Here is a 15,648-nt window from a genome sequence, read left to right on the forward strand (position 1 = left end):
ATAGGATGGTGTTACGGGATTTCATCCCTGCTCACAATCTGGGAAAGGTCTGTCCCAGATAGAACAGAGACTGGGGGCTATGAAGAACCAGCTTTTGAACCCCACTGTTAAGCAGACTAATTAGGAGACAGCAAATGGTGTGAGGGAGGAACCCTTTACAAACTACTCACCCATTCTGCGATTGGCCTGGGCATCCAGACTGAATTTCTGTACGTCCTTGCTGATCAATTTTTCTTCCCCCAGCCTCACCAGGTTGATGTCACCACAGTTTCCTGGGTGTGAAACAGACACTTAGAGCCCTGCTGAAGTACAGCTAGCTTTTTTAAACTAGAAAGACATTTGGCAAATAAATACTTTTGATCTGCTTAGCAAATCCTGAAATCTGTATCTTGCACATCCTCAATAAGAGTTAGAAAAAGTTCAAAAAATGGCAACCAAAATGACCAAGGGGATACAGCAACTCCCCTACAAGGAAAGGTTGTAACATTTGGGACTTTTTGGTTTAGAGAAAAGGCAAGAGGCAACAAGCCAGATGTTTATAGAATTATGCAAGGCATGGAGAGAGTGGCTACAGAAAAGTTTCTCCCTCTGTCTCATAACACTGGAACTCGTGGGTATCTTAAAATGCTAAATGCTGGAAGTCTTAGGACAGATTTTAAAAATTACTTATTCACACAGTGCACAGTTAACTATGAAACTCGTTCCTCGTCAAGGTTCTTTTGCTGCAGACACCCTTAGGGCAGCTTACAGAAAACAAGACAAACAACAAAATAAAAATACAACACTAAAACCAGTAAAAATAAGTGCAGCAAAGCTTTTAGTAGGTAAGTGCAGCACTAAAAGGATCCCAAAGAACCTTTAAAAAGTGTAAGGATGTACAAGAAAGGCTTTGCTTGGAGTCTACAGGATAAACAGAGGGCATCAGGGAGATTAGACTGGGGGACTTCAGCATGCCAAACACATGGTCCACCACCAAGATCCAACCCTGTCCCAAAGGATTTCAGATGGATTCTCTGCAAGGACAAATGCCTTCGGAAAAGCAAAGCACCCACTGCCTATACTGGCAGGTGGGGGAGCGTCTAAGTGACTTAAACACGAAATAATGTCTTATTCTTCAGTTATGACCAAGCCAATTGCTCCCTCCAGCTATGAATTCCACAGATGAGAACTGGCCAAGAACTCATCATACCCAAAGGCTTTTCCTTGTCCTGACATTTTCCCTTGAACTCAACAATCATTATTTTCATGAGGTGATCTAGAGCAGCGTTGGACGGAGCACAGACCAGCACACGGTTCCTCTTGATCTTGCTTTGTACAGGATTCTCTTTCCCAGATCTCTGGAGATTTAAAGAAAAAAAAAGTCATAGGGTTGTAAAATATACCTAGAATATACCCATTGAAACAAATCAACCATATAGTCATGCCCAGACTAGGGGTGCATACGGTAATTGAAGTTGGGTCTTTCAGAGGTCATCTAGTCCAATCCCCTGCCGGACAAAGGGTCTAAAATGCAGGATGCAACCACAACATCCCTGAAAAAATAGCTGGGTAAAAGACCCACTGTAATGGAAAGCCTGCCCACCTCCAGAGGCAGTCCTGTGCACTTTTGAAAAGCTCCTGCCCCTGTGAAGTACCCTCTAATATTTAGCCATTAGTTCTAGTTCTGCACTCTGGGCATAAAGAAGACTGAGAAAAAGTTAAGTGCAATAATGCAGGGTAGTCGTCTTCCACCTTTTTAGATCAAAGTCCCTTTTTAAAGCCCAAGGGTCATATCCAACTGAAATATACTCGGAGTCGAGTGTGGATTTCATGCTCTTTATTCAGCTCATCGTAGCGAGGAATGGAAGTTCCCCCAAACCGTCTGCTTTATATACATTATTTAAACAATGGGTCGCACGTGATTGGCTAATTCCGGGATTCTCCTGTAGGCCAATCAGGTTGCAGATTCACTTCCACCTGGAGCTGGATTGGGTGGCTCCTGCGGACCAATCAGACTGCTGCATTTTGGATCCTATTCAACTCAGTACATAACACCAACTAAGTTTTATTCAAAGTGCACACATTAAAATTATGGGGCCTATGTTACTCATGCACAGTAATTTCAAAGGATCTATTCCAAGTAGGACTAAAAAGAGCCTGCTGGACTACTCCAATGACCCATCTAGTCCAGCATCCTGTTCCCATGGGGGCCACCCAGATGCCTGTGGGAAACCAGAGAGCAAAACATGAGCATACGAGTACCTTCCCCTCCTGTGGTTTCAAGAAACTAGTATTCAGAAGGATTACTGCCTCTGACAATGGAAACAAAGCATAGCCTAGCCATCATGGCAAAAAGCCATTGATTGCCCTTCCATGAATTTATCCAATCCTCTTTTAACATCACTGCCTCCTATAGATACACCCCAGATGTGCACTCTGAAATTTATTTTTAAAGGAAAATGACACGAAAAAAGGAGTCCTTAACCATTTAGAGTTGTCACTTTCCCCCCTCCTCTTGCATCTTTTGTGTCCTTGTGTGACCCAATACATAGCAATTTAGAAGGCTTAGTATTCTCCAGCATTTTACAGTGCTACCTCTGGTTACGTACTTAATTTCTTCCGGAGGTCCTTTCTTAACCTGAAGCACCACTTTAGCTAATGGGGCCTCCTGCTGCCGTTGCGCTGCCGGAGCACAATTTCTGTTCTTATCCTGAAGCAAAGTTCTTAACCTGAAGCACTATTTCTGGGTTAGCAGAGTCTGTAACCTGAAGCGTATGTAACCTGAAGCGTATGTAACCCGAGCTACCACTGCATTTCTGTCCAAAGAAAAACAGTGCCTAGAATCATAGAATCATAGAGTTGGAAGAGACCACAAGGGCCATCGAGTCCAACCCCCTGCCAAGCAGGAAACACCATCAGAGCACTCCTGACATCTGGTTGTCAAGCCTCTGCTTAAAGACCTCCAAAGAAGGAGACTCCACCACACTCCTTGGCAGCAAATTCCACTGTGGAACAGCTCTTACTGTCAGGAAGTTCTTCCTAATGTTTAGGTGGAATCTTCTTTCTCGTAGTTTGGAACCATTGCTCCGTGTCCGCTTCTCTGGAGCAGCAGAAAACAACCTTTCTCCCTCCTCTATGTGACATCCTTTTATATATTTGAACATGGCTATCATATCACCCCTTAACCTCCTCTTCTCCAGGCTAAACATGCCCAGCTCCCTCAGCCGTTCTTCATAAGGCATCGTTTCCAGGCCTTTGACCATTTTGGTTGCCCTCCTCTGGACACGTTCCAGTTTGCCTGTGTCCTTCTTGAACTGTGGTGCCCAGAACTGGACACAGTATTCCAGGTGAGGTCTGACCAGAGCAGAATACAGTGGCACTATTACTTCCCTTGATCTAGATGCTATACTCCTATTGATGCAGCCCAGAATTGCATTGGCTTTTTTAGCTGCCGCGCCACACTGTTGGCTCATGTCAAGTTTGTGGTCAACCAAGACTCCTAGATCCTTTTCACATGTACTGCTCTCAAGCCAGGTGTCACCCATCTTGTATTTGTGTCTCTCATTTTTTTTGCCCAAGTGCAATACTTTACATTTCTCCCTGTTAAAATTCATCTTGTTTGTTTTGGCCCAGTTCTCTAATCTGTCAAGGTCGTTTTGCAGTGTGATCCTGTCCTCTGGGGTGTTAGCCACCCCTCCCAGTTTGGTGTCATCTGCAAATTTGATCAGGATGCCCTTGAGTCCATCATCCAAGTCGTTGATAAAGATGTTGAATAAGACCGGGCCCAAGACAGAACCCTGTGGCACCCCACTAGTCACTCTTCTCCAGGATGAAGAGGAACCATTGATGAGCACCCTTTGGGTTCGGTCAGTCAGCCAGTTACAAATCCACTGAGTGGTAGCATAGTCAAGACCGCATTTTACCAGCTTCTTTACAAGAATATCATGGGGCACCTTGTCAAATGCCTTGCTGAAATCAAGGTAGGCTACATCCACTGTGTTCCCTTCATCTACCAGGCTTGTAATTCTGTCAAAAAACGAGATCAGGTTAGTCTGACATGACTTATTTTTCAGAAATCCATGCTGACTATTGGTGATCACAGTATTCCTTTCTAGGTGCTCACAGACTGTTTGTTTAATGATCTGCTCCAGAATCTTCCCTGGTATTGATGTCAGACTGACTGGGCGGTAATTATTTGGGTCCTCTCTTTTCCCCTTTCTGAAAATAGGGACAACATTTGCCCTCCTCCAGTCTGCCGGGACTTCGCCTGTTCTCCAGGAATTCTCAAAGATGACTGCCAGTGGTTCTGAGATCACATCTGCCAGTTCTTTTAATACTCTTGGATGCAGTTCATCTGGCCCTGGAGACTTGAATACATCTAAACTAGCCAAGTATTCTTGTACTATCTCCTTAGTTATTCTGGGCTGTGTTTCCTCTGCTGAATCATTTGCTCCAAATTCTTCAGGTCGGGCATTGTTTTCTTTATCGGAGAAGACTGAGGCAAAGAAGGCATTGAGGAGTTCAGCCCTTTCTGTGTCCCGTTTGCATTTCACCATCTTCTCCTCTGAGTGACCCCACTGTTTCTTTGTTCTTCCTTTTGCTACGAACATACCCATAAAAGCCTTTTTTGTTGCTTTTAACCTCTCTAGCAAGCCTGAGTTCATTCTGTGCTTTAGCTTTTCTGACTTTGTGTCTACACGTGCTGGCTATTTGTTTGAATTCCTCTTTGGTGGTGAAGGGAGAAGGAAAGGTTAACTAGAATATTATAAAAGAAGCAAACGGGCTGCAGTTGTGGTTAGGCAGCTAGCAGAAACCGCAAATGTGTCAGCTCTGTAGGCCAGAAGCTGTTTCCTGTTTTCAGCTCTGCAGACTGGGAGCTGTTTCCTGTTTTGTGCTACCGGTTTTAGAAATGCTTTAGAAATGTTTTAGAAATGCAAGATATATATGCAGGGGATGAGAAAGGTTTCTCTCAATATTCTCTGTACCTCGTACCTAAGAAATCTGCACCTAAGCTCTGTACTTTGTACCTAAGAAAGGTTGCTCTCAAATACTATCTGCAGTAAATTCCTGTGCTAATCCTGTGCTAATCTTACTTCTGCAAATTTTGGCCAGACAGTTAGCACATCCGCCAGTGACTGTTTGCTAAATTTGTCTGGCAGGTCAAAAGTCCATTTCTTAGCTTGCAGAAACATTTTAGCTGCTGTTTGCAGATTTAATCAGGCCTGCCAAAGGAGGCCCCCTTCTTCCTGCCTTATGCTTACTAATGCAAAAATGAGAAAAGACACGTACAAGCAAGAGGGGAGGGGGGAGTGCTTAGCTAGCAGAAAGGCACGTATGAGGAATGTTTAGCAAGCATTAAAAATGTGTTTAGCAAGCAATATAGATGTGCCATATAAGGGAATAAGTTGAACATTTGCCAGCTGATTGGGCAAATCTGGAAAGGGTATGGGAGGGGGGAAGAGTGCTCAGAAAAGTATAAGAAAGTCTGCTGAAGTGTCTTGGGACACAGCCAGTTTGCAGGAGCTATCCTGCTGGTTGTCACTCTGCGCAGATTGCAATAAACTCTTTTCTCCAAAGAAGAAACTTTCCTGGTGCTTTTTGCTCTCTCTTCGGCACTGGGGACGTGGGCAAACGAATTCCCTGGCAGGACAAGGTTCAGCCTTCATCTTGGTGCGTTGGCCGGGAAATCTGCCCCACCCCAGAGGGCCGGGGAGGGCCAGGCTCGACCTCGGTGAACAGCTCGGATCGGTGCTTGCAGGCTCCAGCGCGCACCCTGCCAATTCGTGGGGGGAACCGGCCACACTGCTCCGGAGTGGAGACACAGGTCGAGGGAGAAAAGAGAACTGGCCAGGAGGGGTCCGCAGCGGAAAAAGGTAAGCCCGATGGGAAGGGCAGCCCGACGGAAAAGGGCAGGAGGCTTGATCAACCTCCCCTGGTTGTGGCAGGGTGTCACAGGCAGTACAGTGCCAGCCAGGAATAAGGGGATTGGTTGTGCAGTACAGTGCCAGCCACCAGGAATAAGGGGATTGGTTGTGCAGTACAGTGCCAGCCACCAGGAATAAGGGGATTGGTTGTGCAGTACAGTGCCAGCCACCAGGAATAAGGGGACTGGTTGTGCAGGAGAGTGCCACCAGCAAAAATTTGGAACAGAAGCAGGAGGGGAAATTATATTGATGTGATTTGTATGTAGTATGTTGCATGTCAGATACTCCGGTGATTGAATTGTCGAGTGTGGGCCGGGGTATTAGTGCCCCTTGGCCGAGCGGTTGCAGGATTGTGCGTTTTCTGCCAGGGCGACCTCGTGCAGGCCACAATCTGTAGTATATGAAGTGTGTGTAGTGTGAAAGAATTTATAACCCAGTTAGGAGCGGAGTATCTGAAAGAAAAAAAAAAAAATGGGGTCTGGGGCAAGCCAATGTAGTCCCCTGGAATGCTTCTTAAACAACTGGAAAGCAGCCACAAAAAATGATGACTGGGGAATTAAATTAAGAAAGCAGAGAATGAAGACATTATGTGAAGTTAATTGGCCTTCGGAAGGGAGCTTTGATTTGCAGCTAATCGGCCCATTATATCAGAACATCTTGAATGTCCACCCAGATCAGATCCCTTATATTTCTACTTGGAAAACCAATGTAAAGATGTGGAAATGAAACCCCCCCCCCGGCTGAAGTCATGCTGCCAAGAAGCCTCAGGCAGCTGAATCTGCTCAGTCAGGAAGACAGGAGGACAACCCCCAGTCCTCCAGGATTCAGAGGGGGAAGAAGATAAAGTTTTGATGCCCCACCACCTTATGCCCCGGCACCAACCCCGCCACAGGGAGCAGATGCCCCAGCCCCAATCCCGTGGACAATGCATTGTTAGACCTGGGCAAAGATGAAGGAAGGGAAGAAAGAGAAGAGGATGATGAGGATGAGGCATTTGTAGGAAGATTGGTTAAGTTGACAAGCGATGGAAAGATATGAACAGAGGAACAGGCAGAACGTTCAAGAAAGTATGTGGAACCTTATGCAGGAGAAGTGGACGTCAGTCCCCATTTGGTTAAAAACAGCAGGATATATAGGGGAACAGAGAAGAAAGTGGCAGAAAGAGTGGGGAAGGCAGTGAACAGAGTGACCCTCCATAGGGCACATGAAGCACAGGAAAAGGGCGCGGCCAGAGTGATGCCTCTCCACAGAGTGTATGACCCTCCGGCCCCCGCGGGACCTGATGGGGTGGTGCCCAATGGAACTTATACAGTTCAACATGCCCCCTTCTCTAGTGCAGAAGTTTGTAATTAGAGGAACCAAAACCCTTCGTTTGAGGAAAACCCAGCAAATCAGACCACTGAAGGGCAAAATACCCTCACCATTTATCGCCAGAATGTCTTAAATGGCATGAGAAGGGCAGCCAGAAAACCCACCAATTTTGTGAAGGCCAGAAAAATAGTGCAAGGGACAGAGGAGGCCCCTGGAGCCTACTTAAAGAGGCTGAAGGAAGCCTACCGCCAGTATACCCCTGTGAACCCAGATAAGGCTGCCAATGTCCCTATCATAAAAACTGCCTTTGTAGCCCAGGCAGCGCCCGATATCTGCAGGAACATTTTTATGGGCCACACCCTGAAATGGATGTTAGAAATAGCCCAAACCACTTATAATCAGAGGGAGGAAGAGGCCCAGAAGAAAAAGGAGAAGTGATGGCCCTGAGGACGGGAGGTCCGCCGTTAGGAGAAACCGCCCGGGGAGGAGGGCGAGGCCGCTTAGGAAAGAATCAGCGTGCCATCTGCCAAAAGGCACCTATTTCCTCTCCCAGGCTAAAAGAGGAAATGTCAGGAGCTACTACTACATCCCGTTTGAAATTCCAAGTCACCACAGCCCCCAACCCAGCTACCCCATTACCGGTAGGAGAAGGTGAGGAGCCCACGCATGACTGCATTGAAGTAATGGATGAGGTGTACTCTAGCAGGCCTGACCTTAAAGATGAAGCAGATCCCCAGTGGCCGTCATGGTTTATGGATGGAAGCAGCTTCATTGAGGCTGGACATCGGAAGGCAGGTTATGCAGTGGTAGCCCTGGAAGACCAGGTGATCAAGGCAAAGCCACTCCCACCTGGAATATCAGCACAATTGGCAGAAATAACAGCGCTCACCAGAGCCCTAAACCTGGCAAAGGGGCAGAAGCTGATAATGGACCAACCTTTGTTCATTCAGTGTTGTAGGAGCTGGCTAAGGCACTACAAATCAACTGAAAGTTGCATACAGCATACAGACCCCAGAATCAGCTATCCAAGCTGACACAGGAAACTGGGTCTAATTGGGTGACAATGTTACCCCTGGCATTATTCAGGGTCCATAGTCTCCCATTAAGGTGTTTGGGAGACCAGTCCCATATGTTAGAATGTTAACTCCATATGCTAGCCAAGATATGCAATTGAATAACTATGTGCAGTCACTCTCCCAAGTTTTCTCCTGTTTCCACAGGTGGACCCAGGCTCGCAACCCCTGTGTGTTGGCTGAATCAGTTCGAGCCAGGTGATGAAGTGTGGGTAAAAGATTGGGCACGGACGCAGCTACAACCGTGCTGGAAGGGACTTTATACCGTCCTGCTCTCCACACCCACCGCCGTGAAAGTCGCCAGCATCACCCCTTGGGTCCACCACACCAGAGTGACCACTACAGATTGGACTGTGCAACTAAATCCCAATTAACCCCTTCGGCTGACCATCTCCAGACCCTCCGCTGACGACCGCTCTGCTGATATCACACCGGAAGCTGATATCTCTACGCACAGCTGAAGAATTGGATGGGAGGGGCGCCCGCGGGCAGCGTCCCCAACGTGAAAACCCGTGCTGGGACTGATCCAGGAAGTCCACCAGGACATTTAATACTTTCATAAGGACTTTTCCTTTTTTTTCTGTTATCTGCTCTATGCCCCACAGCCCTGACCCCACTGAGCCATACCGCCCTTACTGGCCTGCTGGCCTCTGCTATGACTGGTTCGTCTTGCCAGTGGTAAGAGATGGCGTGCTCATTGGCTATTGGAAACAGGGGTTTGATGAGGTTACCATATTGAAACATCCCACTTCCCCGTTGTGGCTCTTCTCCCACACCACTGTCCAGCACGCGTGGGCAGTGCTCCTACAGGAAGTTGCAGAGACGGTCGAATTCTATCAAGTTCTGGACTGCTCTTGCTGTTGGGGGGGAGTAACCAACTGTCATTCGGGGGGTAGAGCATTGTACCAACCTCATCTGATGGACCAGGTTCTAATTTTAATCCAGGCGTTAGATGGGACGGAACCTATCTTAATGCAAGTGTTGCAGGGGTGGGAGCCTTAACCAGGTGTGCATTGAAATTGCTGAACAAGTGCCAGTAAGAGTTGCCACCCCAGGATTTCAGCTTCCATATGCTCTGGTCAGTAGGGAGGCAGCACGAGAGTTCAATCCACCCAACAGGGTTAGTAGGAAAGTTGACCCACATAGTGGGAGCATCAGCTCACCGGTGGGCTCTCATCCTTGAGGCTCAACAGGTAATCGAGCACGAATATCAGTGGGCTCTTCAACAATGAGCACACCCCCTGAATATTGCTGGGAGGAACCATGGAGTGATTGGGGATGGTGGATGGGAGTTATTTCAACTGCCCTTGCCACATGGATGTGTCTCTTTTTCCGCTGGCATGAGCGTCATAGGCTCTGCGGGAGACGACGGTCCGATCCTTCTATCCCCTTGATGATCCTCCTAGTGTTCCTCGTTCTCCTAGTTGCAGGAGACAAGGAAGGTGCTGCACCTGGTGAACATGGTCAGATGTGGACTAGATTATTGAGTAAAATATCACGAGGAGAAAATTATCATAAGATGTGGAAAGACAATATTTATATCAAGGATATGTTCAAGTTCACCACAATGTTAAATCTCTCCAATTGTTGGCTGTGTATGCACATACCACCTTATGCTAAACGGCCAGGTTTGATGCTACATGGAATTCCCATTGGTAACATCTTCAACATAGAGAGGACTTTGTGTGTTAGTTCATTCTCATTGCTGCATGTATATCCCAGATAATAATGTCAGCATTTCGGCCACAATTGACCACATGGAAACAATGATAGCTGAGAACCCGCTAAAAACTACAGAAGGTGATTCTTGGCTGCCCGATGGTAGCACAAAACAGGAAAGCTGTTTCCTGTTTTCAGCTCTGCAGACTGGGAGCTGTTTCCTGTTTTGTGCTACCGGTTTTAGAAATGCTTTAGAAATGTTTTAGAAATGCAAGATATATATGCAGGGGATGAGAAAGGTTTCTCTCAATATTCTCTGTACCTCGTACCTAAGAAATCTGCACCTAAGCTCTGTACTTTGTACCTAAGAAAGGTTGCTCTCAAATACTATCTGCAGTAAATTCCTGTGCTAATCCTGTGCTAATCTTACTTCTGCAAATTTTGGCCAGACAGTTAGCACATCCGCCAGTGACTGTTTGCTAAATTTGTCTGGCAGGTCAAAAGTCCATTTCTTAGCTTGCAGAAACATTTTAGCTGCTGTTTGCAGATTTAATCAGGCCTGCCAAAGGAGGCCCCCTTCTTCCTGCCTTATGCTTACTAATGCAAAAATGAGAAAAGACACGTACAAGCAAGAGGGGAGGGGGGAGTGCTTAGCTAGCAGAAAGGCACGTATGAGGAATGTTTAGCAAGCATTAAAAATGTGTTTAGCAAGCAATATAGATGTGCCATATAAGGGAATAAGTTGAACATTTGCCAGCTGATTGGGCAAATCTGGAAAGGGTATGGGAGGGGGGAAGAGTGCTCAGAAAAGTATAAGAAAGTCTGCTGAAGTGTCTTGGGACACAGCCAGTTTGCAGGAGCTATCCTGCTGGTTGTCACTCTGCGCAGATTGCAATAAACTCTTTTCTCCAAAGAAGAAACTTTCCTGGTGCTTTTTGCTCTCTCTTCGGCACTGGGGACGCGGGCAAACGAATTCCCTGGCAGGACAAGGTTCAGCCTTCAGTGGTTTCCCCCCTTTTCCATTTTTTGTACACATCCTTTTTTAATCTTAACTCAGTTAAAAGTTCTTTAGATAGCCACCCTGGCTTCTTTAGGCACCTTCCATGTTTCCGTCTCATTGGTATTGCCTGAAGTTGTGCTTTTACTATCTCCCTCTTAACAAACTCCCAGCCATCATGAACTCCCTTTCCTTTTAGTATTACTGTCCATGGGATCTCACCCAGCACTTCCCTAAGTTTTATGAAGTCGGCTTTCTTAAAGTCAAGAAATTGAGTCCTAGTATGCTTGGCTGCTCCTTTCCGCTGTATAGTAAACTTCAGAAGAGCATGATCACTCGCGCCTAATGATCCTTCCACTTCTACCCCACTAACCAGGTCATCAACATTGGTTAGGACCAGATCTAAAATGGCTGTTCCTCTTGTTGCTTCTCCCACTTTCTGGACAATGAAGTTGTCTGCAAGGCCAGTGAGGAATCTGTTTGACCTTATGCTCTTGGCTGAGTTTGACATCCAGCAAATATCCGGGTAATTGAAGTCCCCCATTACTACTATCTCCCTTCCTTTTGCATGCTTGGCCATCTGTTCCAGGAAGGCATCATCTATGTCCTCCGTTTGGCTTGGGGATCTATAGTAAACTCCCACAATGAGGTCACAGTTATTCTTCTCTCGCTTAATTTTGACCCAAATGCTCTCACTTTGGCTTTGAGGTTCTAAATCTTGGATCTCTTCACAGGTATACACATCCCTGACATATAACGCCACTCCTCCTCCTTTCTTGTCTGGTCTGTTTCTCTGAAATAGATTGTATCCCTCCATTATTACATTCCAGTCGTGGGACTTATCCCACCAGGTTTCAGTGATGCCTATTATGTCATATTTAGTTTGCTGTACCAAGAACTCAAGCTCATCTTGTTTATTACCCATGCTTTGCGCATTAGTGTACAGACATTGAAGTCCATTAATCATTCCCCCGTGTCTCTTATTTAAGGATTTTTTCCTCCCACCACTAGGTCTGTGTGCTGTTTGCTCCATTTGGTCTATGACATTTGGATGATCATCTTCATCAATTGATAGACTCCTACCTTCAGGAGCACTGTCTCCCTCCCCCACATTAGTCAGTTTAAAGCCCTCCTGATGAGGTTTCTGAGATTTTTGGCAAAAACATTCCTCCCAACCGTTGTGAGGTGCAGCCCATCGCTTGCCAGAAGTCCATCTTCAAGAAACTGCAGTCCGTGATCTAAGAAGCCTGCATATTTTCTGTTTTTTTTATTTAACATGTTTTATATACTGCTTAATTAAAAATATATACATAGAGTGAAATAAAACATTCATACAAAATAGCAAAAAAATCAGACTTTAAAAATAGTAAAATAATAAAGCAATAAAAGAAAGATAAAAATCAACATTTTTTTTTTAAAAAAAACAAATGTACATAATAAAATTGTACAGCTGGGTAGGCTTGCCTAAATGGAAATGTTTTGAGTATGTCTAAAATGGTACAAGGAAGGCACCTGCTTAATTTCAGTGGGCAGGGGATTCCAGAGAGTAGGTGCCGCGTCCTGGAAGAACTGGTTCCTTGCAAGTACAAAATGGACAAGAACAGGCCCAATTAAAAGAGAAGAAAGTGTTGGGATATGAATAGATCCTAGCAGAGGATATATTTATTAGATATTGTCCTTTCCTAGCATCTATTCACATCCCAACAAATGGGGTCCAAGGGATGTGGGTTGCGCTGTGGTCTAAACCACTGAGCCTCTGAGCTCCCATTGCTTTGTCCAAGCTCCTGCCAACCCAGCACTTTGAAAGTGCACCAGCGTGAGTAGATAAGTAGATAACACTGCAGCAGGAAGGTAAATTGTGTTTCCGTGCGCTCTGGCACTTATCACGGTGTCCCGTTGCGCCAGAAGTGGTTAGTCATGCTGGCCGCATGACCCGGAAAGCTGTCTGTGAACAAACACCGGCTCCCTCAGCCTGAAGCGAGATGAGCGCCACACCCCATAGTCGCCTTTGACTGGATTTATTTATTTATTTATTTATTTAAATAAAATTTTTATTAGGGTTTTAAAGATTACAGAAAAAAAAGAGAATAACAACAATCAGTGATAAAAAAGAAAAAACAATACATATATATAAAAAAATCATCAAAAGCCAGAAAACAGAAGAAAAAAGGAAAAAAAACACAAATCAAACCTGTACATCACTTGCTTACCTTCACTTATTTCCTTGACCTCCTCACACCTCCCATTTTTGTATTCTAATTCAATTTGTTGTTTCAGCAAATCCTTCCAACCTTATTTTTATCTTAATAATTTGTCTTAATATACTATAAATTTTACATTCTCTCTTTCACCAACTCATTTTTACTTAATCCTTTATGTCATTTCTACTAAAACCACACAATTTCCTTTTCCCAACATCTTTCTAACAATCCTCAATTTTGCAATATTTTTGAAGATAAACTTTAATTTTTTTCCAATCTTCTTCCACCGACTCTTCTCCTTGGTCCCAGATTCTGCCAGTCATCTCAGCCAGTTCCATGTACTCCATCACCTTCATCTGCCATTCTTCCCGGGTGGGTAGATCTTGTGTCTTCCAATACTTTGCGATGAGTATTCTTGCTGCTGTTGTGGCGTACATAAAAAAAGTTCTATCCTCCTTTCGCACCAATTGGCCGACCATGCCCAAGAGAAAGGCCTCTGGTTTCTTCTGGAAGGTATATTTAAATACCTTTTTCATTTCATTATAGATCATCTCCCAGAAGGTCTTAATCTTTGGGCACGTCCACCAAAGGTGAAAGAATGTACCTTCAATCTCTCTACATTTCCAACATTTATTATCGGGCAAATGATAAGGCATTACATGCCGTGAACTTCATACCAGTGGTCCATAACTGTTCCCAGTCAGCCATCATAATGTTATGTCCAAGATCTTGTGCCCATTTAATCATAGCAGATTTCACCGTTTCATCCTGAGTATTCCATTTAAGCAGCAAGTTATACATTCTTGACAAATTCTTAGTTTTAGGATCTAACAATTCTGTTTCCAATTTTGATTTTTCCACCTGAAAGCCAATTTTCTTGTCCAAATTATAAACCTCCATTATTTGATAATAATGAAGCCAATCTCGTACTTTGTTTTTTAGTTTGTCAAAACTCTGCAGTTTTAATCTGGAAACGATGCCTTATGAGGAACGGCTAAGGGAGGTGGGCATGTTTAGCCTGGAGAAGAGGAGGTTAAGGGGTGATATGATAGCCATGTTCAAATATATAAAAGGATGTCACATAGAGGAGGGGGAAAGGTTGTTTTCTGCTGCTCCAGAGAAGCGGACACGGAGCAATGGTTCCAAACTACAAGAAAGAAGATTCCACCTAAACATTAGGAAGAACTTCCTGACAGTAAGAGCTGTTCGACAGTGGAATTTGCTGCCAAGGAGTGTGGTGGAGTCTCCTTCTTTGGAGGTCTTTAAGCAGAGGCTTGACAACCATATGTCAGGAGTGCTCTGATGGTGTTTCCTGCTTGGCAGGGGGTTGGACTCGATGGCCCTTGTGGTCTCTTCCAACTCTATGATTCTATGATTCTATGATTCTATGATTATATAATCTGTCTCCTTCTTGCTCCAAAATTTCCCAATATTTCGGCCAATTTGCCTCCATATTGAGTTTTTTCAGAGCCTTAGCCTCCATTGGTGACAACCACCTTGGCGTTTTACTTTCAAGCAAGTCCTTATATCTTATCCAGACATTAAACAGTGCTTTCCTGACAATATGGTTTTTAAATGCTTTATGTGCTTTGACCTTGTCGTACCACAAGTATGCATGCCATCCAAAAACATTATTAAAACCTTCTAAATCCAAAATGTCTGTGTTTTCAAGAAGCAGCCATTCTTTCAGCCAACAAAATGCAGCTGATTCATAATAAAGCTTAAGGTCTGGCAGGGGAAATCCACCTCTTTCTTTAGCATCAGTTAAAATCTTAAATTTTATTCGAGGTTTCTTGCCCTGCCAGTCAAATCTAGAAATATCTCTCTGTCATTTCTTGAAACAGTCCATCTTGTCCAGAATTTGCAATGTTTGAAACAAAAACAGCATCCTAGGCAATACATTCATCTTTATCGCAGCAATTTGGCCCAGCAATGATAACTTCAATTTTGACCATATTTCTAGATCCTTTTTCACTTCCATCCAACATTTTTCATAATTATCTTTAAATAAATTCACATTCTTAGCAGTCATATTAACCCCCAGGTATTTCACTTTCTTAACCAATGTTAATCCTGTCTCCTTCTGAAACCTCTCTTTCTCAATCACTGTTAAATTTTTCTCTAACACCTTAGTTTTCAGCTTGTTCAACTTAAATCCCGCAACCTGACCAAATTCTTGAATTAATTGCAATACTCTTTTAGTACTAGATTCTGGCTCCTGTAATGTCAAGACTAAATCATCAGCAAAAGCTTTCAATTTATACAGTTTAGCTCCGAGTTGTATACCTTTAACCAATTGGTCCTTTCTAATCATATTAAGCAGAACCTCCAGGACCGATATAAAAAGCAATGGAGAGATTGGGCAACCCTGTGGTGTTCCTTTCTCAATCTTAAACTCTTCTGTAACTACATTATTCACAATTAACTTAGCTTTTTGTTCTGAATAAATTTCACCTATGCCATTTTCCAAACCTTGGCCTTCCCCCATTCCCTGTAGGTTTTTC

General features: G+C 44.5%; 1 protein-coding gene across 1 annotated transcript in view; it reads right to left on the reverse strand.

Moving 5' to 3' along the window:
• LOC309333205 (putative helicase senataxin) overlaps positions 1–15,648 on the reverse strand; it is a 139,556-nt gene that overhangs the window by 53,421 nt on the left and 70,487 nt on the right. The window contains exons 6-7 of the mRNA XM_081846609.1: positions 1,190–1,337; positions 171–272 (exon numbers count right to left, since the gene is read on the reverse strand). Coding sequence (XP_081702735.1) covers positions 171–272; positions 1,190–1,337 — 250 coding nt within the window. The remainder of the gene's footprint in view (positions 1–170; positions 273–1,189; positions 1,338–15,648) is intronic.

The sequence above is a fragment of the Podarcis erhardii genome, assembly GCF_964252035.2.
Source record: "Podarcis erhardii genome assembly, chromosome: W".
In the NCBI taxonomy this organism is placed as follows: Eukaryota; Metazoa; Chordata; class Lepidosauria; order Squamata; family Lacertidae; genus Podarcis; species Podarcis erhardii.